Raw genomic sequence first — 26,789 nt, 5'->3', positions numbered from 1 at the left:
GACCACAGCAAGCTAAGACAACGAGCTGATGGACCAATGGGAGGTGTTTTCCATAAACATGAATCACTTTTCAATTAAAAGTTACATTAAGCCGAAACCGGTTTGGCTCAGTGGTAGAGAGTCGGTCTGCGGACTGAAAGGTCCCGGGTTCGATTCCAGTCAAGGGCATGTACCTTGGTTGTGGGCATATCCCCGGTAGCGGGTGTGCAGGAGGCAGCTGGTTGATATTTCTCTCTCATTGACGTTTCAAGCTCTCTATCCCTCTCTCTTCCTCTCTGTAAAAAATCAATAAAAATATATTTTTTTAAAAAGTTACATTAAAACACTACACACACACACACACAAACATACACACACACACACACACACACACACACACACACACACACACTACATCCTGGCCGATGTGGCTTTGTTGGTTGGGCATCATCCGGTGCACCGAAAGGTTACTGGTTCGACTCCTAGTCAGGCATATGCTCGTGTTGTGAGCTCATTGACGCTTCTCTCCTCTCCCTCTCCTTCTCTCTAAAAAGCAATAAAAACATTTAAAGCACTATCAATAGGAAACATTACCCTGGAGGGTAAGAGCAAAGGAAAGCTCTAAGTTAGATAATTGGATGTGAGGGTGGGGCATTCAAAATGAAATTCAGGTTCCCAGGCACTGCCAACAAGCTTCTAACCCCTTCAATCTGGAGGCAGAGCCTGAGAATCTGTTTTAATTGGAGAGATTTTGCAGCAAAACAAACAAACAAACAAAAACACTGCGAGCCACCAAGACCCTCTAGGCTCATGCCCCCGAGATCAAATGTACACGGGGCTGTGGGAGCCCCCTCATTCTTTGTTCTGGGGCTGCTTTGTGCTCTCTAGGATGCTTATTTTAAATATTTTTAAAAATCTATTTTATTGATTTTTTACAGAGAGGAAGAGAGAGATATATAGAGTTAGAAACATCAATGAGAGAGAATCATCAATCAGCTGCCTCCTGCACACTCCCCACCGGGGATGTGCCCACAACCAAGGTACACGCCCTTGCCCGGAATCGAACCCGGGACCTTTCAGTCCGCAGGCCGACGCTCTATCCACTGAGCCAAACCGGTCCCGGCTATTTTAAATATTTTTTATTGATTTTTTACAGAGAGGGATAGAGAGAAACATAGATCAACTGCCTCCTGCATACACCCCACCAGGGATGTGCCTGCAATCAAGGTACATGCCCTTGACCAGAATCGAACCCAAGACCCTTCAGTTCACTGAGCCAAACCGGTTTCGGCTCTCTAGGATGTTTAGCTGCCTCTCTAGCTCCTGCCCACTCGATACCAATCGCATGGTCACCAGGAATGCCTCCAACACCAGCCCACGCCCCCGAGGGACCATATCCCGATTGAGATCCACTGGATTAAAATTCGATTTGAAAACATGTAACTGCCACAGCTGAGCAGTGTCTCCAGTGTCCCCTAAGAGGGGGCTGGTTCCTCACCTCAGGTCAGCCACCTGGATGAAGGGTGCAGCGTTAACAAGGAGAGCACTACGCTGGCCTCTGCGGAAACCCCAAGCGCAGCGTTAACCCAGGGGCTCGGCTGTTACCAGCTTACCCAGCCGAGTGCAGACTCCAGCAGCAAAGGTGGATCCCATGATCCTGCTCACTGCGAGCTGTGATGTTCTCCAGCCAGAACGGCCCAAGCCGGGCGGCCCGCCCACCACAGAACCGTGGGCGTGATAACCCAGAGAGAACCGGCAGAACCACCGCAAAGATTAGGTCCACAAGAGGTTGTGAAACTTTGGAAGGATATTGATCCCATGTTTAGGAAGTAAATATGTGTTGGATGAAGGGGGGGAGGGGGAGAAAGCAGGTTGCAGTAGTTTATGTAACATGATCCTCTTTCTTAAAATGTGTTTATTGATTTCAGAGAGAGAGAAAGGGAAAGGGAGAGACGGAAACATCAATGATGAGAGAACCATGGATAGATCGGTGGCCCTCCATACGCCCCACACGGGATTGAGTGTGGAACCCGAGGCATGTGCCCTGACCAGCAGTCAAACCGACACCTCCTGGTTCATGGGTTGATGCTCAACCACTGAGCCACACCAGCCCAGCACAAGACTCTCTTTTTAAAAATATGTATGGATATGCTCCAGGCAAGTGGATAAGGCTAGGTGTTTTTTTATTTTTTTACCAAAATGTTCTCCGAGGACGACTTAATTTTGCTCTTTTTCGTTTGATTAGTTGCACCCTAAGGACTTAAGGATCTTGAGAACCCTTAACTATTTGACACAGAAAATCCAAATCCCTGAGGTGGGACCTCTGAGGCCTCTGCTGGAGGCCATGTCCCCGAGATGCCCAGGTACCCAACTGCCTGCAGGTGCCTCCCCAGCTCCTCCTCCTCCTCTGTCCCTCCATCGGGGCTTCCCGCGGTGACCCGAGTCTGTTTTCCGGGGACTCCCCACCACGGAAGACCCCCTCCACATTCTGTCACCCGAAACAAGCCTGCAGCTGGCCCCACAGGGCAGAGTGAGCTGGACCACCTGTCCCTGGACTATTTTAGGGACATTTTATGGGACAGGCTGGGCCATAGGCTCTCACTGCCCCTCACCCGCACTGACTGACTCCCCCTCAGCCTCTCCAGCACTGGCTCCATCCCACACCTTGGCCAGCAACGATCTGTTCTTTCTCTCCCTCCCTTCCTCTCTTTCGCAAAATCACTACATGTGTCCTCAGGTGAGGATTGAAAAAGAGAGAGATCACAGACTCCCGTGAAAACCATCCAGGGCCATTTAATAAAAAAATAAGCAAGTTTTCCAGGATCCGGGCCCAACGGGCAGTGTCCATCCGAAGAGGGAAGGCACGGCGGGCCGGCTCCGACATTCACTTCTGTCCTCCAGCCCGGGCAGGGGGATGCCCTGCCCCCACTGCAGACAGCACCCCAGGGCAGCGGAGCCCCCGAAGGCTTAGGCAGAGAAACCCCACTGAGCAGGCGGACACCACACCTGAGACGCAGGCCAGGGAGGCGGAGCACGCAGGACGGGGCGCAGGCAGGGGGGACCCAGCCCTACCTCACCCCTCCCCCTCCAGGGGGGCTGGGCACAGGAGCCTGCGAGCAGCCACGTAGTCAGTGGGGCCAGCAGAGGCCCCCGGCGAGAGAAGAGTCACTCTCCTTCCGGGGTGGCGGTCTGCAGAGCTCAGGTGACTGGGAGGCGAATAAGGACAACCTCAACCATTCGCTGATCCCACTGGGAGTCCCCAAGGTCCGTACACAGCAGGCACTCAATAAATGCCTAATGCACGAAACAAAAGGATTCTTCTTGTTCCTGTGGCCCAGCACGCATGTGGGAAATCAAATGTAGGGACTGAACAACTGTTCTGTTGTTTCCTATCACTCACGTCTAGCGCACACAGTAGGCGCTCTTCAGGGGAGGGGGGAAGAAGCCAATTGAAGAGTAAAAAGCACCTTGTTTACCTCCATGCTTAGCACCCAGCTCGGCTTCTGGCACCCAGCAGGCATTCAATAAAAGCACGGAATTTATAAGAATTTCTGTTTCTCAAGTCCCAGGCACACACAGAGTAGGTGCCTGATGTGTGTTTGAATAAATGAAAGCGTCTCCTTTACCTCAATATTCCCAGATCCTGAAATGGTGCCCACTGTTCAGCAGGCAACTCAATAAATACTTAAGTTAGTTTTTAAACGATGAATGTGGATCGTTAGTGCCTGATTCTTGGGGAGAGGTGCGTGTGTGTCAATACATGCGTGATGGCTGAATCGTCACCAAGGAGATGGTTACGCCTCATTCCCCGCCATCACCCACGAGCCTGGCGCACAGCCGACGCTTACAAAACGCCAGGCACGCGGCGATGAAGGATGGCTTGTTCCCACCCGACCTCCCCGTGCAAAACACCGCGCCTGGCATACAGCAGGCACTCCATTAATGCTGCCTGTGAGTACACGACTGCTGAGCAGGAGCCTGCCGGCCGCAGCCCCGCACGCAGAGCCCTCCGCCTGCCGGGGCCGCGCCGCCCCACCCTCGGCGAGCACGGGAGGCTGCTCCGCCGCCCTCAGAGCTCGTCGCGGGCGGCGCTGTCCAGCGGGGACTGCAGCACGTCCGAGTTCTTGGCCTCGCGGCTCAGCGCCTGCTGCTCCCGCATCTTCTGGGACTTGGCGCGGTCCCAGTCCGTCTTCACGCGCTCGTCGTCCCACACCACCGAGGTCTCCGTGTCGCTCACGTAGCCGTCGTCCCCCGTGTAGTGCGTGGGGAACACCAGCAGGGGCTCCACGGAGAAGGCCCGCAGGTTGCGGGGGGAGAAGTGGGCCTTGTACTTGGACCTGGGGGGGCGGCAGGGAAGAAGGGGCGGCCGTGGGTGGAGGGGAAGGGATCGATGGAGGGAGAAGTGAAAAGGGACAGACTGAGCCCAAACCGGTTTGGTTCAGTGGATAGAGCATCAGCCTGCGGATCGAAGGGTCCCGGGTTCGATTCTGGTCAAGGGCATGCACTTGGCCGAAACCGGTTTGGCTCAGTGGATAGAGCATCGGCCTGCAGACTGAAAGGACCCAGGTTCGATTCCGGTCAAGGGCATGCACCTGGGTTGCCGGCACATCCCCAGTGGGGGGTGTGCAAGAGGCAGCTAATCGATGATTCTCTCTCATCGACGTTTCTAACTCTCTATCCCTCTCCTTTCCTCTCTGTAAAAAATCATACAGTATATTTTTTAAAAAAGGGACAGACTGAGACAGAAGGGGATTGGGGGGGGGAGGGGTTCCAAACGGAGCCAGACACGGAGGGGACACCCAGAGGAAGTGGGCAGCGAAGACGGCACTTCCTGGGGGCCCGAGCTCCTCCCGCCCACCCCTCCAGGGCTGCCCCCCGAGACCCCACCGGGCGCCCGAGCAGCTGCTGCTCACACTGGGTGCTTGTCGAACATGACGGGCAGGAACTCATCCACGGGCAGCATCTTGGAGAGGGGCTGGGCGGCCAGCAGCTTGCGGGCGCCTTGCAGGGAGATGACGTAGGCCAGCGTCCAATAGGAGTAGTCGGCCTCCACCAGGTTCCTCACGCGGGGCACGGCCTTCTCGGGGTGCTCCACCTGCATCCGCTTCCGGCCCACGTAGCTGGGGGGTGGAATGGAGACGTCACCTCCTCCCGGCACGGCAGGGACCTCCTGAGCCCCGGCCAGGCCCCGGGAGGGAGCAGGTTGGTGTGTCTGGGGCATAACAAGGAGGCCAACGTGGCAGCACTGGCAGAACCACAAGGGTCTGTGGCCCTCAGGGAGGAGGGTGGGGTTTTCCCTAGGGCACTGGGGAGCCATGGAGGGATCTGGAGCCGGGAGATGGGATTTCTGGGACATGCTCTGCGGCTGAGCTACGGGGAGGAAGAGGGGCTGAGAAGGAAGCTGCCCCGGGTTCGGGGGTGGTGCGGCAGTGGAGGAGGAGGGTGCAAGAATCTGTGAGCAGTCAGGAATGAGGGGGTGCCGTTACTGTCAGGGCCCTGCACACTGCAGGAGGAGAGGGAGGAAGGGAGAGAGGAGGAACCAATCCCCCCACCCCCCATATGAGATCCCAAAGAGCCGTCCCTGACCTAGTGCTGGCCAAGACCCAGGCCCCCTGGCTACTTCCCACCCTGGGCCAGCTCTGAGCTCCCAGCTGGCCACCAAGGCCTGACCACACCCGCCCAGGCCGCACCCAGCCCCTTAGCCCGCACACAGACTCCCTGGGCAAACCTTCGCCACCCTCACCCACCCCAGGACACCTCACGTCTCCAAGCCCCGAGGAGCCCTCCTGACACAGGCAGGGCCCTAGACTCCCAGGTCATCCTCCACCTTCTGCCCTAACTACTCTCAGGTCCGCCCTCACGCAGGCCACACACACACAGGGCACTCCTTCCGCCACACACTCTAGGAGTGGCCCAGCTGGTGCCCTGCGATACCTTCAGGCCCGGAAGCTCTTCTGAGCTCCGGCCCCACCTCTAGGCTCCAGTTCCACCCACTCCAGACCACGCCCCTGAGCCCAGACCCCAACCTCAGCCCCAACCCACTCCACACCAGGCCCCAGAGCCCTCTCCCCGGACGACACCTCTGAACTCTGGCCCTGCCCCAGGCCCCCAATCCACCCCACCCCACACGTCACCCCTAGGCTCTGGCCAGGCGCCAGTTCTGCCTCTGCCCCAGGCCGCACCTCCCGGCAGGGCCCCACCCCCGGGCCCCACACTCACATGAGGTCCCAGTCCAGATCCTCCCTCTCCACGTCCCGCATGAGGTTCATCAGGCGCCTCTTGAAGAAGATCTCGAAGCGCAGGTCATCCTCGAAGACCAGCGATTTCTTCAGTCCCTTGTCCACGACCTGAGCGAGAACAGGGCCAGGCCTAACGCTGAAGCCAGTTCAGCGTACAGGCTCCGGGGCAGCAGGAGAGAAGAGAACGCAGCCCTCCTGTCTGGATTGACTTCTAAAGACGACCACTTCCTAGGACACGCAACAGATGCCCGGGCCTGTCTCACACAGCCCTCTCCCTCATGCAACAGCAGGCAGACTACCTCTCGCCCTGCAGGCTTCAGCTCCAGTGTTGCCCACCTAGGAGGTCCCTCCTGACCACCATCCAAAGCTGCAAGCTGAGGACAATTCATACCCCTAGGACCCTTCTCCAGATGTCTCTCACTTACTTCACTAGACTTTGTTTCTTTGTGGTTTACCAGCACCCACCTACTTCCCCCAGGGCTGTGAGCCCCTGGCAGGGGGCTGGGCCTGTCCCGCTGGCTATCATGTCCCCGGCACCAGGCCAGGCGCACAGGAGGTGCTTGGCAAATGTTCTCCGAATCTTCATGACTGCCCTGAGGCCAGGACTGTCACACGGGGAAACGGAAGCACAGGCTGCAGAGCCTTCTTGCTCACAGAACTCACCCCTCCAGGAGGCAGGGCTGGACCTAAACCCAGAAGTGTCCTGGCTTCGGGGCAGTGTGGGCACCACAGCCTCTGCCCCATGCCATCCACAATGAATCTCAGAAAAAGAGGGCAACCTAAGCAAGCACTCATGGACTCCAAAGCCTGCACACCCCCTCCGGAGCACCCTCCCCCTGCATCTGGATGCCATGTCCGGCTTCCTGCCTGGTAGTGCCGGTTCGAATCCCAGCCCGGCCTCCTCACCTCCCACAGCCTCTCTCCGCGTGCGGCCGATGAGCCCCGGGCTAATGCGCTAGCCTCTGTGCCAGTTAATGCCAGCACAGCTGCCACCTCTATTAGGAAACGGCAAGACCAGAGTCCAGGCTCCAGACATCTGGAAGCAGCGAGGGGTGAGGGGCCAAACTGGGCTCGCCCCTCCCCCTTGCCCAGTCTCAGTCTCCACATCTACACGGTGGAAGGACACCCCCCAACGAGGGGCTGGTCCTGCGGCAGCCGCGGGGTCCGCCCCGGGGAAGCACTGCCCCCCGGAGCTTCGCGAAGACTGAGGAGGACCCTGCCCACTCTCCTCGCCAGACACTCTGCCGGCCGGACTCACCTCCTTCCAGATGTTGTAGTGGCTGAGGAAGCAGCCCAGCTCTCCCTTGGTGAGGGGCCGCCCGTGGTAGGGGTCCTGGTAGCCGGGCAGCATCTGGATGCCCAGGGCCTCCACCTGGCTGGTGTTCATGGCTCTGGAAGGGGGGACAGGAAGGGGTCAGTGGAAAACCCATGCGGCCTGCTAGTCCACCGTCAGTTAGTGCCGCCTCCTGCCGAGCAGCTGCTCCCCGCCCCTCCTGGACCCGTGGCCAGGTCTGCAGGGGGTGGGCCACCCCAGTGTGGCTCTGCCAACCCTCTCCTAGGGTCAGACTCACTTCCCCTCCACCACGGACCCAGCAGCGTCCTATACGGTCCACACCCCGCACGGCCCCCGTCCCGCACGGCCCACGGCGCGCAGGGTTCCCATCCCGCATCAGGGCAGGGCTCCTTGCACCCGTGGCCCCGCCCCCTGCATGGCCTACACCCCTGCGCTCAGAGTTGACTCACTTGCCGTCCACAGCCTCCACCAGCCGGAACGTGATCTCCTGCGCCCTCAGTGCCCAGAGCATGCGCTCCCGCCGGTCCTGCCGCCGCTTCAGGTTGATCATGAAGACCTGTGCACAGAGCCTCTGCTGACTCTCAGCCCTCAGCTCCCCACCTTCCCCCTCCCCACCCGGAAGGCCCGGCCCACCTCGTCAAAGCCCATCTTGTCAGGCGTCTTGGCCGGCACCGAGACGAACCTGGAGGGCTCTGCTGGGGGGTGCTTCACTGCGGGGCAGAGAGAAGCCAGGGGGTGCCTGGGTCACGGGGTGCGGGAGCATTCCAACCTCTTTCCATTGCTCCCTCCGCATCCCCTCCACGGCCCCATATCGCCCTGAGCTCCCCAGGCTGAGGTTGGAGACCTGCCTGGCCTGTCCCCAACCATATTACTGGTGCTAGTCTCTCCCTCTCCTCCTACTCACTCTGGCCGTTAGCACCAAACGCATCCATTCCTACCTCAGGACCTTTGCACATGCTGGGTCTCGGCCTGGAACACCCTTCCTTCCTCCTCCCCCTACCCCAGTTCTCAGCTAAGATGCCATGCCTTCAGGTGGAATCAGGTACCTCCTCCCGCTCCCCTCAGCACCGGGGCTCCATCACCAAACCTCCACCCGGCCATCCGAACGCACCGTCTGTCTACTGTGAGCCCCGTGGAATGAACACCCAGTCTGTCCACCCACACTGGGTCTCCCGTGCTCAACATAGGGCTCGGCACACAGAAGGCACCAATCACTGCTCAGAGAATGAACCAAGGATTAATGACCTTGACCTACCTGGGCCTCAGACTCCTCATCTACAAAATGGGCTGATAACACCTCAGAGGTGATGCATGAAATGACGCCATGAAAGTACACCTGCGTGGGGTGAACGGCATCCTCCCACAAAGAGTTAAGCTGGTGCGCGAACCCCCGGGACCCCAGGATGTGCTCTGGTTTGGAAACAGGGTCTTCACAGAGGTGTGTTCAAGGCAGAATGGGTCCTACTCACTATGATTGGGATCCGGATGAAAATGGAAAATCTGACTGGCCGGATGGCTCAGTAGGTGGAGCATCGTCCCAACCACCAAAAGGTTGTAGGTTTGATTCCCAGTCAGGGCACATATAGGAGGCAACTGATTGATATTTTGATGCTTCTCCTATCGATGTTTTTCTCTCTCCCCCCTCCTCTCTAAACATTCATAAAAACATCCTCAGGTGAGGATTTAAAAAAATATATTTTATTAATATTTTACAGAGAGAGAGAGAGAGAGAGAGAGAGATGGATGGAGAGTTAGAAACATTGATGAGAGAGAAACATCCATCAGCTGCCTCCTTCACACTCCCTACTGGGGATGTACCTGTAACCAAGATACATGCCCTTGACCCGAAATGAACCAGGGACCCTTGAGTCTGCAGACTGATGCTCTATCCACCGAGCCAAACCAGCTAGGGCTGGATTTTTATTTTATTTTATTTTTTAATGGAAAATTTGGACACTGAGACACACAGAGGGAAGACAGGGGAAGAAGACAGCCATCTGACTGAGTGACGCATCTCCAGGCCAAGGCGTGCCCAGAGTTTCAGAGCAGCCGCGACTGCCCCCTTCAGCTGCTATGGGCAATGCTCAGACCACACCCCACAGCGATCTGGGCACACGCCCGTGGTTCCCCGGAGCAGGTCAGACTGCCAGGTGCGCATGCGCCTGCAGAGGCCCCTGCCCGCCCCCAGGCCGCCCCGAAAAGCCCAGCGTGATCCCAAGTGTGGTGTCTGCTTCTCCGAGAACCAAGGCCCCCTGTGAGCTCCAGGGACACACACACAGGCCTCTCTGTCTGGACGAGGCCTGGCCGAGGCCCAGAACTAACCCAGAACCGTCCCCCCCACAGCCTGGGCCTCCTCCAAGGCCAACAGGTCCCAGGCTTCCTCCCACCCGGAGTCCTTCAGCTCCCGGCTGCCCCACGCTCCGTGGGGAGGCCGAGACCAAGGCAAGACTTTGGGATCCCTGGACACAGGCTCCAATCCCAGGTGCCCCTTCCCTTCTCTTCCTGAACCTCCGCTCAACCCCCCTATGGGGGCGGGAGGAGGGGGGAGAGAACCGGCCAGCGGGGAGGCGGGATCTTGTCACCTGGAGCCTTCCTGCAAGTCCGAACCTTCACTGTGAGAGACCTCTGAACGCGTGAGAAACCGTGCGCACAGCCCGGGTCCCGGTGCCCACACGCGGACGGAGAGAAAGGATTTACACACTAATCTGAACCCCCCGGGCCCTCCTTCCGTCTGTTCTGTGTGCTCAGCTCGGGCCCTCCAGAAAGAAACAGGGAGGCATTCATGCCACTGTCACGGTGGAGTTTACAGTAGCAGTGTTAGTGGTTTCTTGACCAGAAATAGTAACAGAAAGAGAGGTGGAATTTTTGAATTAGGAAAACTACGGCAGCCACGCTTCCAGGGCCCGTCGCAGGTGGGAGCTGGCGACAAGCAGAGGCCTGTCATCCCACCTTCAGCCACCAGGGAGACCACACACACACACACACACACACACACACACACACTGAAAACCTTCTGGAAGCAGGTAAGAGTTGGGTAACGGAGACCAACAGTGGGAGCCTGGATCCCCCCATCTGTACAGTGGGAGTTGGAGGGGCTGCTGTGGAGGCCTTCTCTGAGATTTGTGACCAGGGAAGGCAAAGCCCCCACGGAAGCCGGCACTGTCCCTCTGTCCCCCTGCTCTGGAGTCACCCCCGTCCACCAGGAGGCCGCGCCTCAGCAACCGGACGGCAGCTCGGCCCTGGGGGCTCAACCCGTCTCGGGGGAGCCCCCCAGGGGCAGGGCTGCTGGTGTAATAATTTATAGATTTATTTATCTGTTAGTTAGACATGCGCTTGCAACTATGGTAAAAGTATGTAATTCCCTTTTCAAAATAAACGTATGCAAGTAAAACAAAAGTATACACATAAGGTATTTATGAAACAAGCAATGGGTCTGAGGTTTGGAAACGGCCCAAAAGGCTGTGGCCCAGATACTGCCTCGCACATAAAGGTTCACCAGTGAGAACCTCTGTCCTCCCTGCTCCTGACCGCCCCTGAGGAAAGCCAGTGCCTACGGCCACTGCCCTGGCCCGCCCGCTCCGCCCGCTCATCAGCCCTTCTGCCCGCCGGCCTTGCCTGCTCCCTGAGCGTGTGTCCCCTCTAGCCTCCCAGTCTCTGCAGAATGCTCCCTCTGGCTGCAGTCCCCTTCCAGGTGACTACTACTCACCCTGCCTCATAATGCCGCCTCCTCCTGGAAGCCCACCCTGACTGCCATGCATAGCTGCTGCAAGCCAGGGCTCCCAGAGAGCAGGGACAACTGTCCCCCTTGTTCATGCCAGGTTCCCAGGGCCCGGCACAGGCACCAGCACCCAGCAGGTGCCCAGTCAGTGTTCAGGGTATGGGTGTGTGAGGACCGGGAAAGGGCCGTGTGGGCGGACTCACCCATCACCTCCAGCTGCACGTGCAGGAAGCTCTCGGCCTCGTCCTGGAGGGTGCTGTGCGAGCGCAGAGGCACCGGCAGGAAGCCGTACATCTCCTTGTTGCACACGTACATCTGGACCTCTGGGCCAAGACAACAATCCAAACTGAAAACTGAGCAACAAGGCGGCAGGGGCCTCTTCTGACCACAGCATCAGCCTCACGGCCCAGGGTGGGGCTGGAAAGAAAAGGAGTCCCGCCCACTTTTCCCAGAAACCCCTCAGGTCTCCATCCGGGACTCAGACTCGGAGTCAGAACAGGGGTTCCTGCTGGAAGCGAGGCACTGACAACCAGAACTGTTAAAAAGCACCTTATGCCCGGCAGGTGTGGGCAGTGGCTGAGTGTCGACCTAAGAACAAGGAGGTTATGGTTCCATTCCCGGTCAGGGCACACACCCATGTATCAGGTTTGCAGGTACAGAAGGCAACTTGGTCAATGTTTCTTGCTCGTGTCTCTGTCTGTCTCTGTCTCTGTCTCTGTCTCTCTCTCTCCATGTCCTCTGATGAGGATTAAAAATAAAAAAGATGCACATTTCTTTTTTTTCTTTTTAAATTCTCACCCAAGGATACTTTTCCATTGATTTTTAGAGAGAAGGAAAGACAGAGAGAAATATCAACGTGAGAGAAACACATCGATTGGTTGCCTCCTGCACACTCCCTGACCCGGGAGGATCCGGCAACTGAGGTATGTGCCCTTGATTAGAATCGAACCCAGGACCCTTCGGTCTACAGGCCAACGCTCCATCCACTGAGCCAAACTGGCTGATGCACATTTCTGCCCACAAATGGGACGCGGTTGGATAAAATGTTGGCAAGGTGACCTCCATCCGCGTGTGTCCTTTTCTGGATGGTGAAAATTTTTATATCGAGTGTGAACTTTAAAAACTTGGTAAGCCAATGAAAATAATTTTCATTTTAACTGGCTAACTTTTTATACAAAGAGCTAGATGGTCTAAATCTTTTAGGCTGCTGGCCTGACAGTTTCTGTCTTAACAACTCAATCCCACCCTTGGAAAGAAGCAATCAAAGACAACACTTAAATACGTGGGTGAGGCAGCGAGCCAATGCCACTTTCTCTATAGGCACTGCAACTTGAACTTCATGCAATTTCAGATGTCACAAAATATTACTATTCTTTTCATGTGTTTTTTTTCCCCCCAACCGTTTGAAAATATAAAAACCATACTTAGCTTGCACCCATACAGAAACAGACGGTGGGTCAGATCTGGCCTGCTGGCCAGTTTGCTAACCCTTGATTTAAAGTAAACGGCAGGTCAGCATATGGCTGTGTTCTCGGGCTTTTTTACTAATTAAACAATTAGGGGGCAATTATGTTCAACTACAGGAAACTGGGAGCATGTGAGAAAATATTAAGCTGGAAATAACTTTCACTAAGTACCCTGTTTCCCCGAAAATAAGACAGTGTCTTATATTAATTTTTTCTCCCAAAGTTGCGCTAGGTCTTATTTTCGGAGGATGTCTTATCTTTCCATGCGCTAGGTCTTATTTTCGGAGGATGTCTTATTTTCGGGGGAACACGGTAGGTCCTCTTCAGACCTGGGAGGCGAAGACCCTCCGCAAAGCCAGGGCTGGAGAAAGATAGGGTGTGTGGCCCGCGTCTGATTGAACGCCTGCACACAGCCCCGCCTGAGCCGCCCTGGGCCCTGTGTGCGTTCTGGTTCTGTGGACCCTCTGTGGCCGCTGCCGGGACACGCTCAGCTCAGATTCCAGAGAACCAACCGGCTGCATCCCTGTGCCAGCAACCCCCGCAGCTCACCTGCCTGCTTGCAGGAGAAAGCGAACACGATGATGTCATCGAAGGACCAGGTGTAGTCGCTGTGCGGCGGGTAGAAGGCCAGGCTCCTGGACGCCGCCTTCCGCAGGTCGATCAGGAAGGTGGAGTGCACCATGGGCACCGCGAAGCAGCCCCGGCGGTCCCGCTTCCGGATGGGGATGTAGGCGGGGGTGCGCTTGTAGTAGCCCTGCAGGGAGGGGCGGGGTTCTCACGGGGGTCCCCTGAGGGGGGCTGGAGACCCAGGACCACGAGAGGCATGGAACCTCCAGAGAGCACGGCCCCGCTGCCAGCTCCTGGCCAGGATGGGCATTCCCTGAGCGCAGTGCTCGGGGCGTGGCCAGTGACAGGCTCCACCCCCCACACCGGGGCAGATAAAAGAAAAACGGCTGGCCTCTTGCAGACCGGGCCCCACAGTGCAGATCAGAAAGGCGGCACGTGAAGGAGAACATCTAAAAGCGGAAAAGGGCCGAAACCAGTTTGGCTCAATGGATAGAGCATCGGCTTGCGGACTGAAGGGTCCCGGGTTCGATTCCTGTCAAGGGCATGTACCTTAGTTGCGGGCATATACCCAGTAGGGGGTGTGCAAGAGGCAGCTGATCGATGACTCTCTCTCATAGATGTTTCTGACTCTATCTCTCTCCCTTCCTCTCTGTATAAAATCAATAAAATATTTTAAAAATAAATAAATAAAATAAAAAAATAAAAGCGGAAAAGGGGTTTTACAATAAACTGGACTGCAACTGAAAACAAAAATAAACAGGTAACATCCGATGTTGGTAGAATGCTAATTGCTTCATTCTTTGAGAATATTGCAAAAATTGTTAAAATTTAACTACTATGACTTGTGCCCCAGGAAAAACCACTTTGAGATTTATCCCATAGAAATAAAATGTGCACTACGTTCGGCTTTAGTGGCATAAACCTAGTTCAATGCCTATCAATGGAACTATGAAACGTTATGTGACTATTAATATTTAAAAAATGTGTTTGCCCTAACCGGTTTGGCTCAGTGGATAGAGCGTCAGCCTGAGGACTGAGAGTCCCAGGTTCGAGTCCGGTGAAGGGCATGTACCTTGGTTGCGGGCACATTCCCAGTAGGGGGTGCGCAGGAGACAGCTGATCGATGTTTCTCTCTCATTGATGTTTCTAACTCTCTATCCCCCTCCCTTCCTCTCCGTAAAAATCAAAATCTATTAAAAAAATAAATAAAAACAGCCGAGACCGGTTTGACTCAGTGGATAGAGCGTTGGCTTGGGGACTGAAGGGTCCCAGGTTCGATTCCAGTCGAGGGCATGTACGTTGGTTGCGGGCACATTCCCAGTAGGGGGTGTGCAAGAGGCAGCTGATCGATGATTCTCTCTCATCGATGTTTCTAACTCTCTATCCCTCTCTCTTCCTCTCTGTATAAAATCAATAAAAAATATTAAATAAATAAATAAAAACAAAAAATGTGTTTGAGCTGTCTGCTATTCTGGTGGAATGCACAGTTGCATTGTTCAATGGAAAAATCAAATTATAAATTAAAGCATATAACTCAGTTTTTACATGCAGTAAATCCTACATGTGTTCATGTTTCTAGGGACATGAATAAAGGTGTGGGAAGACGAATTTCTTAAAAAGCTGAAAAAGGGACTGGACATTTGACATCCTTTGATTTACATATAAATTGAACGTCAGCTTAATTTGGAAGTTTTAAAAGCTTCTGGAACAACCCCGAATTGCCCTCTCTTTTCCTTGGGCCCTTTCCACATCAGAATTACTGGCACAGAGCATTAGATTCCTCCTTCTTGTCCGCTTTTCTCCTCCATCGCCCCGTTCCTCCCCGCTCCGCCCGCCCCATAACATTTCCATTTCTGACACACTTCAAGACGGAAACCACTGAATTAGTCGCTTTAAAATGGTTTGATGCTTTCTGAACTGCGTGTCAGATAAAAACAAAAAGGAGGAGGCAGGATAGGTCAGCTTCTGGCTCCATCCTCACAGACCACCCTCCCCCCCCACCCCGACCCTCACCCCCGGTCCCTCTGTCACTCCCCCTGGCTTGGCCTCAACCCTGGGAGGGATGGCACAGGCCTGGCCAGCCAGAGCCTGGCATGTTCTTGGCTTTGGTAACTGGTCCAGGGGTGAGAGACGGACGAGGCCAGTCTGAGGGGACTTCAGCTGAATGCTGTGGGGGCCATCCCCCAGGGTCTGAGAACTAAGCCAACCCCCCAAGCGAGGGAGGAAGACAGGAATGCTGTCTGAACGTCTGAATCGAGCTGTGCCCGCTGTCCCGTCCTGGCACCTCTACTTCCTAGCCGGGCGCTTAGCAGTCACTTCCCCTCTCAATACAGGGAAGAGATGGGGAAAGGACCCGGTCCCGGACCCTGCCATGGGGACCGCCTAAGGACGATCAGGAAGGGGTGAAACGCTCACCATGAGCTGGCGTGATACTCAGTCAGGCCCCCACGTGGCTGGCCCAGCCTCCCAGCCCCCTGCGCCACCCAGGCTGCCGCCTGACCTGCGAGGTCATCCCGCACCAGAAGTTGGAGTACGCGGCCCGGGAGTCCAGCATGGGCGCCACCACCGTCTTGTTCTCGGCCATGAGCAGCGTCAGCGTGTCGGGGTTCAGGATCAGGTTGTCTGCGTCCACAAACTGCAAAACACCCAGCAGGACGTCACTGGGCCGCCCGGGCTGGGCCACGGCTCGGGATGAGGGGGCAGAGGCGGAGTCCCGGGGCCTGGAGAGCCCAGGGCAGCGCGGACGCCATCCAGTTCCCAGCCCAGCTCCACCTTAGCAACCAGGCGAGTGACAGCCACACAGGAAACAGGCCACTGGGGAAGGGGCAGGCAGGCCCACAGGGCACACAGAAACACGAGTGGGCCCCAGACACGGCGCTGTCGAGGCACCAGACATGACAGGGGTGTGCCATGTGGCGCCATAACGGGAACTTTACCACAGGCAGCGCTGGTCAGTGAGGAGGGTGGGAGGGCCAGAGGTCACCTCGAAGAGAAACACACTATTTACTTTTTTTTTTTTTTTTAATATATTTTATTGATTTTTTTACAGAGAGGAGGAGAGGGATAGAGAGCTAGAAACATCGATGAGAGAGAAACATCGGCCAGCTGCCTCTTGCACACCCCCTACCGGGGATGTGCCAGCAACCAAGGCACATGCCCTAGACCGGAATCGAACCTGGGACCTTTCAGTCCGCAGACCGATGCTCTACCACTGAGCCAAATCGGTTTCGGGTTTTTTTTTGTGTGTGTGTGGTTTTTTTTTTTAAAGAGATGATGAGTCTGCAAAAATTTTTCTTTTTCTTTTTCTTAATATATTTTATTGATTTTTTTTTTTTTTTTTTTTTTTTACAGAGAGGAAGAGGGATAGAGAATTAGAAACATCGATGAGAGAGAATCATCAATCAGCTGCCTCTTGCACACCCCTTACTGGGGATGCACCCACAACCAATCCAGTACATGCCCTTGACTGGATTCGAACCTGGGACCTTTCAGTCCGCAGACCGACGCTCTATCCACTGAGCCAAACCGGTTTCGGCAAGAACACACTTTTTTCTCCAGGAGTTAGATGCCAATAAGAAGTTCATCAAAATAGATACTTTGTTTTTTTTTTAACACCTCGAATGTGAGGGTAAAAAAAAAATGGTAACTTGTTCGTTACAAAGAAAAAAAGTTTGGAACAATCAGGTAAGGATGTTTCTGTCCTGCAGGTGCCGTACATAACTATTAGGAGGTGATGTTTTTAAAAAAATGCATCTGGCCCTAGCTGGTTTGGCTCAGTGGATAGAGCGTCGGCCTGTGGACTGAAGGGTCCCGGGTTCGATTCCAGTCAAAGGCACACGCCTGGGTTGTGGGCTCGATCCCCAATGTGGGGAGTGCAGGAGGCAGCTGATGAATGATTCTCAGTCATCATTGATGTTTCTATCTCTCTCTTTCTCTCTTCCTTCTTCTTTGAAATCAATTTTAAAAACAAAACAAAACATGCATCTGGCCAGGCCAGTGTGACTCAGTGGTTTAGCATCAATCTATGAACCAGGAGGTCACTGTTCGATTTCCAATCATGGCAATACCTGGGTTGCAGGCTTGATCCCCAGTAGGGGACATGCAGGAGGCAGCCAATTGATTATTTTTTTCTCACCATTGTTCTTCCTATCTCTTTCTCCCTTCCTCTCTGAAATCAGTAAAAATATATATATTTTAAAAATGCATCTGGTCCACAGATATGCTTCCCATCACTCACAAGGGCTTTTTAGAGTGTCTGAATCATCTGAGGTAAACAACAGCAAGAGGAGGCATTCCAGGCTCCTCTGGCACCATGGCCGGCATGCCGCCTGGGCCCTCAGTGGGAGACAGGAGGCCGGCTGTGCAGGTGTGAATGTTCCCCACCCAGCCCCTCTAGGACATTTAAATTTCTGACCTCAGAATATATGTACAGCCAAAACCGGTTTGGCTCAGTGGATAGAGCATCGGCCTGTGGACTGAAGGGTCCCGGGTTCAATTCCGGTCAAGGGCGTGTGTCTTGGTTGCGGGCACATCCCCAGTAGGGGGTGTGCAGGAGGCAGCTGATCGATGTTTCTAGCTCTCTATCCCTCTCCCTCTCTGTAAAAAATTAATAAAATACGTATTTTTTTAAAAAGAGTGATGGGGGGATAGTTAAAAAAAAAAAAAATATATATATATATATATATATATATATATACACGCGCAGTAAAAACAGCTAGAACAGTTCAGAAGGTCCTCAGAAGTTAAGAACATAGTTATCATGTGACCCAGCAATTCTATCCCTGAGGACAGATCAAGAGTTCTGAAAACAGGGATTCCAACAGATACGTGAGCACCTGTGTTCACACCAGCACGATTCACAGTGGCCAAAGGGGGAAACAAGGTGAGTGGCCGACCACAGACGAACGGATAAACAAGCGGGGTCCAGCCCTCAGTGGAATATCACAGCCATAAAGAGGAGGAAAGCACTTCCGCCATGACACGAATGAACCCCGAAAACCTCCTGCCGAGTGCGAGAAGCCAGACCCTAAAGGCCGGGTGTTGTGTGACTCCATGGGCACAAAATGCCCTGAACTGGCAAGTGCAGAGGCAGAAAGCAGATCAGTGGCTGCCAGGATGGGAGGGAGGGGGGCGGGGGTGACTGTTTTGGGATGACGGATTGTTCTGGAACTAAACAGAGATGATGGGTGTACAACACTGTGAATGAGCCAGAAACCACTCAATTCCATACTTTAAAAGGCTAATTTTATGTTATGTAAATTGCACCTCAATTTTAAAAAGCCAGAAGGCAGGTCTCTCTGAAAGATAAGATTACAAGGTTTGTTTCTTTCTTTCCTAAACTCCTTATTTTCCCTTCTAGATTTTCTTACAAACAACACTGGCAGTGTTTGTAAAAACTGGGGGGGGGGGAGGCCCTTTTTACAATAATTTTAAAACACTGGACAAGCGATTCCACATTCCAATATGGACTTGCAAAGTTCCCAATGTCAAACATAACATGGTGTGTCAAAAGCTGCTTTGCGTTTTGAACCCACACCTGGAGTTCTACCCAGGTTTGCTGAGGGGAAGATCAACCTCAAACCATGAAAACGAAACAGGGCCAGCCCCACCTCTGTGCCAGCCCAGCCAGCGGAGACCTCCCTCCCCAAGCCTCTACTTTCCCATCTGTAAAATGGACTCGGGGAGTATCTTCCCAGGAGACAGCTCCCTCCTCCCCAAAGGGCTCAGGCACCCTCACATCTAGTCCCCACGCAGCGCCTGAACCCGCCTGCCTTTCTCCACAGCCCCGTCCCTCAGGCCTCCACCCCGCCTCCTGCTGTCCCCACTCCTGCCCCAAACGATGGGGATCCCACAGCAGCCACAGGGGCCCTGAGAATCTTACATTGGAACACAGCCCTCCCCTGCTCATAGCATCAGAGTGAAAACCAAGTCTTTCCCTCAACCGGCACAGGCCAGCCCCCACTCACCACCTCGGTATCAGGCTCCGTCATCATGCCGTTCCAGCCACACGCGCCTCCTCTCAGTCCTTGAACACCCAAAGCTTGCTGCCTGCTGTTCCCTCTGCCTCAGATACTGTCCTCTGGCCTCCCCTAAGGCTGGCTTCTCTGCTCCTTCAGGTCTTCCCCCCCTGACCCCCGCCTCAACCCTGCTCACTCGTCGCCCACCCTGGCTACGCCATCCGTTGTAGGGTGAATGTTGGAAGTCTAACCCCTGGTATCTGTGGCTCTGGCCTTATTTGGAAATACGGCTTTTGCAGATGTAAGTCGGGGTCTTGCTGGATGAGGGGGGCCCTAAATGCAATGACCCGTGTCCTCAGAAGAAGAGAAGAGACACACAGGAGAGCCGACCATGTGACCACAAAGGCAGAGACTGGAGTGATGCCACCACAAGCCAAGGACACCCGGGCCTCCTGACGCTGGAAGAGGCAGAAAGGATTCCCCCCTGGGAGCTTTTTGGGGGAGCACAGCCCTGCTGACACCTGGGCTTCGACTTCCAGCCTCCAGAAGCAAGATATTACACTTCCCGGAGCACAGTCCCCCCAGCGTGTGTGACAGAGTTCCGGGACACGGGGTCACCACCAAATGCCCGTCTACGACTTCCCAGCTCGGGCTGCCTCCGATGGTGCCTCTCTCACTTTGGTTTTCCTGGCCACATCCACCTTTCCCGGGACACCAGCAAGGGGGGGGCTCAGCCTGTGTCCCCAGGCTGGGCAGGAGGGCACTGGCAGGGGCTCACGAGTGTGCTGATTGGTAAATAAAAAAGGCACAGACTTCGACTCCGGGTTGGGCACATACACAAAACCAGCCCCACGGACATCCCTGCATTCGACCTCCCTGGTGGCCCTGCCATCAACTCCCCCCCCATCTGCCCAGGGGAGGGGGTCCCGCCAGGTCAGGTGGAGGAGACGGGAAGGCCCGGGACCTGTGGGCACTTACCCAACAATATTTCGTTTTGCCCCCTCCTTCCCAGAGGCAAAACGGGCCCAGGAGGAGGAGGAAGTGAAAATCTGGCCTCAGCAGCTCCGGGTCACCAAGTTCCCCCGTCCCCAGCCCCCCTTCCTGCTTCTCGAAGGGACCCAGGCAGGGTCACTGCGGGTGTGTAGGATCTGGTGTCACTCGTGATGGCGATAAACATGGAGACCAACCGAGTGTCCAACCACAGAGGACCGCTGGCGATCCATCTGGCGGGTGGGAGTCCGGGGTCCCCAGGTTGAACCCCAACTCCTCCACCTAACCGGCCGGATGGCCTCTGACAGCTCACACCCCCGCTGTGCCTCCGTTTCCCCCTCTGTAAAACGGAGATAAGGAGGGCGTCCGCCCGCACTGCTCTGCCTTCCCTTCGGACGCCCGGACGCCACCGGTGACCCCGGGCAGGGAACTCACCAAGATGTAGTCGGCCCACATGTCCCGGGCGGACTTCAGGGCCGCCTGGCGCAGCTTCATGACGTGCTCGTAGCGGGCGTCGGACCAGTGCTTGGGGCCCTCCTCGTCTTGGTAGGACCTGAGGAGAGGCAGCTGTGATGGGGGGGGCGAAGGGGGGCAGGCGGCAGAGCGGTCAGAGGGGGGTTCCTGGCGGAGGGATGGCTAAGCTGGATCTGCAGGCTGGGAAGAAGCAAGCAAGGGGAGACCAGGAGGAGGGAGGTGTGTCTGCAGCAGGGGGCCGGGCAACGTCCAAGGCCCGGAGAGGAGGAAGTCCAGGCAATGGCAGAGAAGGAAGAAAGCTCAGCAGGAGGGGGAGCCGCTGGGAGAGAGCCCAGAGCAAAAGAAAAGTGGAGCCCTGACCCGTTCGGCTCAGTGGATAGAACGTCGGCCTGCGGACTGAGGGGTCCCGGGTTCAATTCCAGTCAGGGGCATGTGCAGGAGGCAGCTGATGGATATTTCTCTCTTATCAATGTTTCTAACTCTCCGTCCCTCTCCCTTCCTCTCTGTAAAAAATCAATAAAATAGATATAAAAAAGAAAATAAAAGTGGAACCTGTCCACGCAGACTCAGAACCTGGAAGGCTGGAAGGCTGAGGGCAGGTGGGAGGAGTCAGAGGAGCCAGGGCTGGAGGGCCAGGGGTGCAGGGGTGAGGGTGTGTGGGCAGGGGTGCAGCTGAGTCCGGCCGGGAGGCCTCACTCCGGGCAGGGCCTGGCACTCACCGGGGCTCCTCCGCCGGCCGCCACTCCACCGAGTGGTACAAGTTCTTCACGGCCACCAGCCATTCCCGCAGCACTGCCGTCGTGTTGTCTGCGTTGTGGTCTGTGGCCACCCTGCGGGCGGAGGGGGACCATCAGGAAGGTTGGGGAGCCCAAACCAGGGCAGCTCCGCACCCTGGCTCAGCCTGTGGGGCCAGGCGATCCCCACTCCATGCCTCAGTCTCCTCTTAGCACTTCCCTGGCTGCAGAGAAGATTAAACAAGCTACTTTTAGAAAACCACAGGAGACGCTGCTAGTACTGTGGAGCCTCTAGGATCCTATCAGAAGCTTGGGTACTAAGTATGTGAGACTTAATAAACATACAACTACATCAGACAGCCCCATCCACCTTCCTCCCGCCTCTCCTACGACCACCACCCCCGCCACAGCCGTCTCTGAGACATCAGCAGCGCTCGGGCCATCCAGGCCAGGGAGTCTGGAGTAGAGGAGAAGAGAGACATCTGGGAATCCAGTTTGGGCCTGGAGCCCAGAGCTATCTTCCCAAATGAAGCGTTACTAAGTTGACAACAAGGACAGCAGTGATAAGAGTCACAATCAGGGCAGTTCCTGGCGGTATCCCATTGCCCTTCCAGGAAGGGCCATGCCCCGCCCACGCGCTCCGGTTAGAAGGCCCGATTCAGGCAGGAGTGGAAAGACATACAGCGGGTGACGTGCACTGTGGGCCACCGCCGCGCCCTGGCTGGGGTCCCGGGCTCCGTTTCCCCGGAGCCTGCGCGTGTTCCTAGCGGTTCGGAGGGTTGGGCAGGGCGGCCTGCCTGGGTGTGGTCCCCGATCTGCCCTAAGGGGGGAGCAGCAGGCAGAACGAGGGTCTTGCCCATCCTTATGCGGGACAGGGAGGGCGCGGGGAGGCGGGGCCGCAGGACAAGGCACGCGTGGGTCTGGCCCCCAGATGTGGGGGGGGGGGCAAGAAGCAGAGAGCGCGCGTGGGTCTGGCCCGCCACGCCCGGGGCCGGGACAGCGCGCGGGGCGCGGCGCGGACCGGCCGTCGGGGCAGCGGGCCGGCCTCCCTGCGGCGCCGCACTCACCACAGCGCCGTGCGCTCGCGCGGGTGGCGCAGCCGCTCCAGCGCGCCCAGCGTGGCCGGCAGCGCGTGGGCCGCGTTGCGCGCCAGCAGCGCGATGAGCACGCGCGGCGCCTGCAGCGGCGACTCGGGGCTCCAGCGCTCCTCCGGGAAGTAGGCGGCGGCGCCCGGCGGGCCCCCCGGGGGCGGCAGCGCCAGCAGCAGCAGCAGCAGCAGCTCCGGGAGCGGCCGCCCGCCCCGCCGGCACGCGCGTGGGGCCGCCGCCATCGCGCCACGCGTCTCCTTTAAGCCTCTTTTCTGCCGGCGGACGAGGGCCGCGCCTTAAAGGGGCCTTCGGAGTCCCGCCGCGGCCGCGCCTTAAAGGGGAGGAGAGCGCCCGCCTTAGTCTGGCCTCCGGGCCCGCCTTCCAGGCCCCGCCTCCCGACACCTTAAAGGCACAGAGTTCAGGTCTGTCTGACGTGCGAGCCACTGCCCCGTCCAACACGATTTTATTAAATCCTCATCGAGGATGCTTTTGCCAATGATTTCTAGAGAAAGAGAGGGAGGAGGGGGGGAGAGAAACATCCACGTGAGAGAGGCACCCCCCCTACCGGGGCTGCGGAGCCTGCAACGGAACTGCAGGCCTTGACCAGGAATCGAACTGGTGACCACCCTTCAGTCCGCAGGCTGGGGCTCTAACCACTGAGCAAACTTGTCAGGGCCCATCCAACTTTTATTTGTACAATCCCTGGGTTGTACCAGGCAGACCTGGATAATTAGGCCTGAAAGATCTGAGCATCAGTTTTCATGGCAGCAACGCGGGTTTTATCATCCTGGGTCCCCACCTCGCTGGGGTGCCCTGGAGGCTTATTGGGTATTAAGCGCGTGGACCCTGGTGTCCCCAGACACCCCGCATGGGCTGCTGTGTGAGCCTTCACGTGTCCGTGAAACAGGGTTATACTGACCCCGCAGGGCTGGCATGCAGAGGAGCCACGTGACGCTTTAACGTGCTGAGCACGTGCCCTGGAGGCAGGATGGGCTATTCCATGGGAATGTTACCAGGAGACTGTTTTCCAATACTGGGCTGTATTTCCTTTCTTTCTTTCTTCTTCCTTCCTTTCTTCTTCCTTCCTTTCTTTCTTTCTTTCTTTCTTCCTTCCTTTCTTTCTTTCTTTCTTTCTTTCTTTCTTTCTTTCTTTCTTTCTTTTTTTTTAACATTGTATTGATTTTTTACAGAGAGGAAGAGAGAGGGATAGAAAGTTAGAAACATCCATCAGCTGCCTCCTGCACACCCCCCACTGGGGATGTGCCCAAAATCAAGGTACATGCCCTTGACCGGAGTCAACTCAGGACCCTTCAGTCCACAGGCCGTAGCTCTATCCACTGAGCCAAACCGTTTCCGCTGGGTTGTATTTTCTAATTGGCCGTGTTGGGGTCATTCCTAAAAATTAAATTTCAAGAAAGATGCTCAGATGTATATTTATTAATGTGCATGGCAGCGGGTTAAGGTTGCTAGGTACAACTCAGAAATGGGCTTGTACGTCCTGGTGGGCACACAAGATGGGGCAGTGAGCTTGGGGGGGGGGGGAGCCCCAAATCTCCCAGCAGATCTATGGAGTCACGTGATACTCGCCCCTCCTGCTCTTCAGGCTCTTCCCCTTGCCCAAGCCCTTCCTCTGATTACTTTTCTCTACTTGGGGGAGAACACACACACACACACACACACACACACACACACACACACACACGCATTTAGGAAACTTGTGCTTGAGTTCATGGCGAGAACCATCGCAGATGCGGCAGAGGAATCTCGGCGTTAACTCCGGGAAATGTCACTTTATCTTGCAGCGCCAGTTCTTCCCGCCGCTGCGCCCGTGGTTTGGCCTTCTGCACCGGAGAGGGCGAGATTACTAAATCCCTCAAAACCGTTTTCTTGGCCCATCGTCCTGGTTCTCTTTTTTTTTTTTTTTTCTTTTTTTTTTTTACTTTAGAATATTTTCTCTGATTCTATTATATTCAACAGTTAATATTGTTCATCAGATTTTTTTTTAATTTCCTTGGTTTTTAGATTCACTTGTTGATATTTATGTATTTGTTGTTCATAGTTTTTATCTTTATTTACTTTCTCTTCTGAAAGAACCCCCTTCAGCAATTCATATAATTCTGGTTTGGCGGTGATGAACTCCTTTAGCTTTTTTTTATTAGTGAAGCTCTGTATCTGGCCTTCGACTCTGAGTGATAGCTTTGCTGGGTAGATTATCTTTGGCTGTAGGTTCTTACTATTCATCACCTTGAATATTTCTTGCCATTCCTGTCTGGCCTGCATGGTTTCTGTTGAGAAATCAGCTGACAATCGTATAGGTGCTCCTTTATAGGTAACTACCTGCTTTGCTCTTGCTGCTTTTAATATTCTCTTTTTGTCTTTTGCTCTTGGAATTTTAATTATGATGTGTCTTGGTGTGGTCCTCTTTGGATTCCTTTTGTTTGGAGTTCTGTGCGCTTCCTGGACTTGTAAGTCTAATTCTTTCACCAGGTGGGGGAAGTTTTCTGTCACTATTTCTTTCAGTATGTTTTTGATATCTTGCTGTCTCTCATCTTCTGGGACCCCCATAATTCTGATGTTGGTTCACTTGAAGTTTTCCCAGAGGTTTCTTACATTATCTTCAATTTTCTGGATTCTCTTGTCTTCTTGCTTCTGTGGAGGAGTGTCTTCTGGCTCTTTATATTCCAAATCTTTGACTTGATTCTTGTGGTCTTCCATTCTGTTTTTAGGACTCTGTATAATATTTTTTATTTCAGACAATGTATTCTTTATTTCTTGTTGATCCTTTATCATTTCTCGTTGATTCCTTATTAATTCTAGTTGATCCCTATTCATATCCTCATGTCTTATCGACCTTTTCTAGGAAATTCTTGGAAAACCTTATAAGCGTAGATTTGAACTCTATATCCAGTCGCTTTTTGTCCTCCATTTCTTTCGTTTGTGATCTATTTAGTTGTTGCATTTTCACAGCTTCCCTGATGGGGCGGGGTTTCAGGGTGGAACCTACAGCCTTGGCTTCCTATGCGGCTCCTGAGACTCAGGGTCCTCAGTACTCGCTGCAAGCGCCTCTGAGAGAAAGGTGCCCTCTATTTTCGCCTGCTACCAAACAGTCTAGGCTCTTCCCCATGAGCCCGGTATTGGGGTTCAGTTCAGTTGGAAGTGGAGTTGGAGGTGGCGTTCACAGCAGTCTGGAGCCCCAGTCTCCTTCCCGTCAGGGCAATCCCAAGGCACAGCCGACCGTCCCTTCTCTGCACGCAATGTGCTCGCCTCCGGGACCTCCTTTCGCCGCTCCCCCAGGGTTCTGCCTTACAGCCCAGCTCCCTATGGATGAGCCTGGGTCCCCGGGGTCTGGCCTAGAACTGGGGTTCAGAGCAGTCGGGGGCCCAGCACAGTCGGAGCTTTTATCTCCTTCCCACTAGGGAACGCCCGTCAGGCACTCAGTCTCCCTCCTCTCCGGCTCCATCCTCTCGGTGCGCGCCGCATGTCTCTGTACCTTAGGCTTCTACAGCTCCTCTGGGCTTCCTTCTGGTTTTCTCTTTCCTTCTCATTGTAGAATTTCCAGTCAGTCACCTTTCCTGTAGTTCTGGGTAATGTCCATTTTATATTTTAGTTGTATTTTATTGAAATTGTTGTGCGGCTAGGTATTTACCTGTGCAGCCATCTTGGATTCTCCTCTGTTATCCTCTGTTTCCCGATATTTTTTCAATTGTCTGCACAGGTTAAGTTTGGGGCTGAATATTTTATTTTTTTATTTTTATCTTTTAAACTGTTTTATTGATTTCAGAGAGGAAGGGAGAGGGAGAGAGAGATAGAAATGATGAGAATCATTGCTCAGCTGCCTCCTGTATGTCCCCTACTGGAGATCGAGCCCACAATCTGGGCATGTGCCCCTGACCGGAATTGAACCTTGGACCCTTCAGTCTGCAGGCCAACACTTTATCCACCAAGCCAAACCAGCCAGGGCTGGGGCTGAATGTTTTAGAAATGCAGCCCAGGCTTTTCTGGTTCCGTGATTTGACTCAGAGCGGAGGAAAGGAGGCCTGGCGACAAAAGATCTTGCATATTAAGCAAGAAAAACAGGGTGACAAGTGTCTCTGGTTCTGACACTCTGAGAAAAGAGAAAAGACCGGAAGGAGTTAGACCCCAGGGCAAGCAGTGGTTTTCTCAGAGTGGGCAGGATGACAGATTCTTGTTGCTGCAATTGCCCCAGAATAACTGTGGACATCCTGTGTAAAGAGAAGCCAGCTGGACAGGGCTGTGGAGCACAAACGTATCTCAGAAGATGG

The 26,789-nt window shown here is 54.8% G+C and overlaps 1 protein-coding gene and 1 long non-coding RNA gene across 2 annotated transcripts; one reads left to right on the top strand and one right to left on the bottom strand.

The window, feature by feature from the left end:
* The first annotated feature begins 273 nt into the window (after positions 1-273).
* LOC123652873 lies at positions 274-18,051 on the top strand. Its single transcript, XR_006742412.1, has 3 exons — positions 274-311; positions 1,844-1,850; positions 17,978-18,051. It is a non-coding gene; the product is annotated as an uncharacterized LOC123652873 (long non-coding RNA).
* COLGALT1 (collagen beta(1-O)galactosyltransferase 1) lies at positions 2,751-22,855 on the bottom strand. The gene is made up of 12 exons (XM_036450162.2): positions 22,486-22,855; positions 21,404-21,514; positions 20,646-20,763; positions 15,764-15,898; positions 13,246-13,450; positions 11,434-11,553; positions 8,146-8,222; positions 7,962-8,068; positions 7,477-7,609; positions 6,199-6,326; positions 4,893-5,099; positions 2,751-4,316 (listed from the first exon to the last, which is right to left on the bottom strand). The coding sequence occupies exons 1-12, from the start codon at positions 22,746-22,748 to the stop codon at positions 4,049-4,051; spliced, it is 1,872 nt and encodes a 623-aa protein (XP_036306055.1). The 5' UTR covers positions 22,749-22,855; the 3' UTR covers positions 2,751-4,048.
* Between the last annotated feature and the right edge of the window lie 3,934 nt (positions 22,856-26,789).

This window comes from Pipistrellus kuhlii, unplaced genomic scaffold (genome assembly GCF_014108245.1).
Source record: "Pipistrellus kuhlii isolate mPipKuh1 unplaced genomic scaffold, mPipKuh1.p scaffold_m20_p_21, whole genome shotgun sequence".
In the NCBI taxonomy this organism is placed as follows: domain Eukaryota; kingdom Metazoa; phylum Chordata; class Mammalia; order Chiroptera; family Vespertilionidae; genus Pipistrellus; species Pipistrellus kuhlii.
Note: the sequence above shows the minus strand (reverse complement) of the source record. Positions and strands in the feature narration are given on the sequence as shown.

Bases quoted from the DNA above. Each gene is read 5' to 3' on its own strand.
- COLGALT1 (XM_036450162.2), bottom strand. From the start codon at position 22,748: ATGGCGGCGGCCCCACGCGCGTGCCGGCGGGGCGGGCGGCCGCTCCCG. The intron at 8,069-8,145 runs GTGGGCCGGGCC...CTCTGTGCACAG, and splicing joins ACAAGATGGGCTTTGACGAG to GTCTTCATGATCAACCTGAA. The intron at 5,100-6,198 runs GTGAGTGTGGGG...TCCACCCCCCAG, and splicing joins GATCTGGACTGGGACCTCAT to CTACGTGGGCCGGAAGCGGA.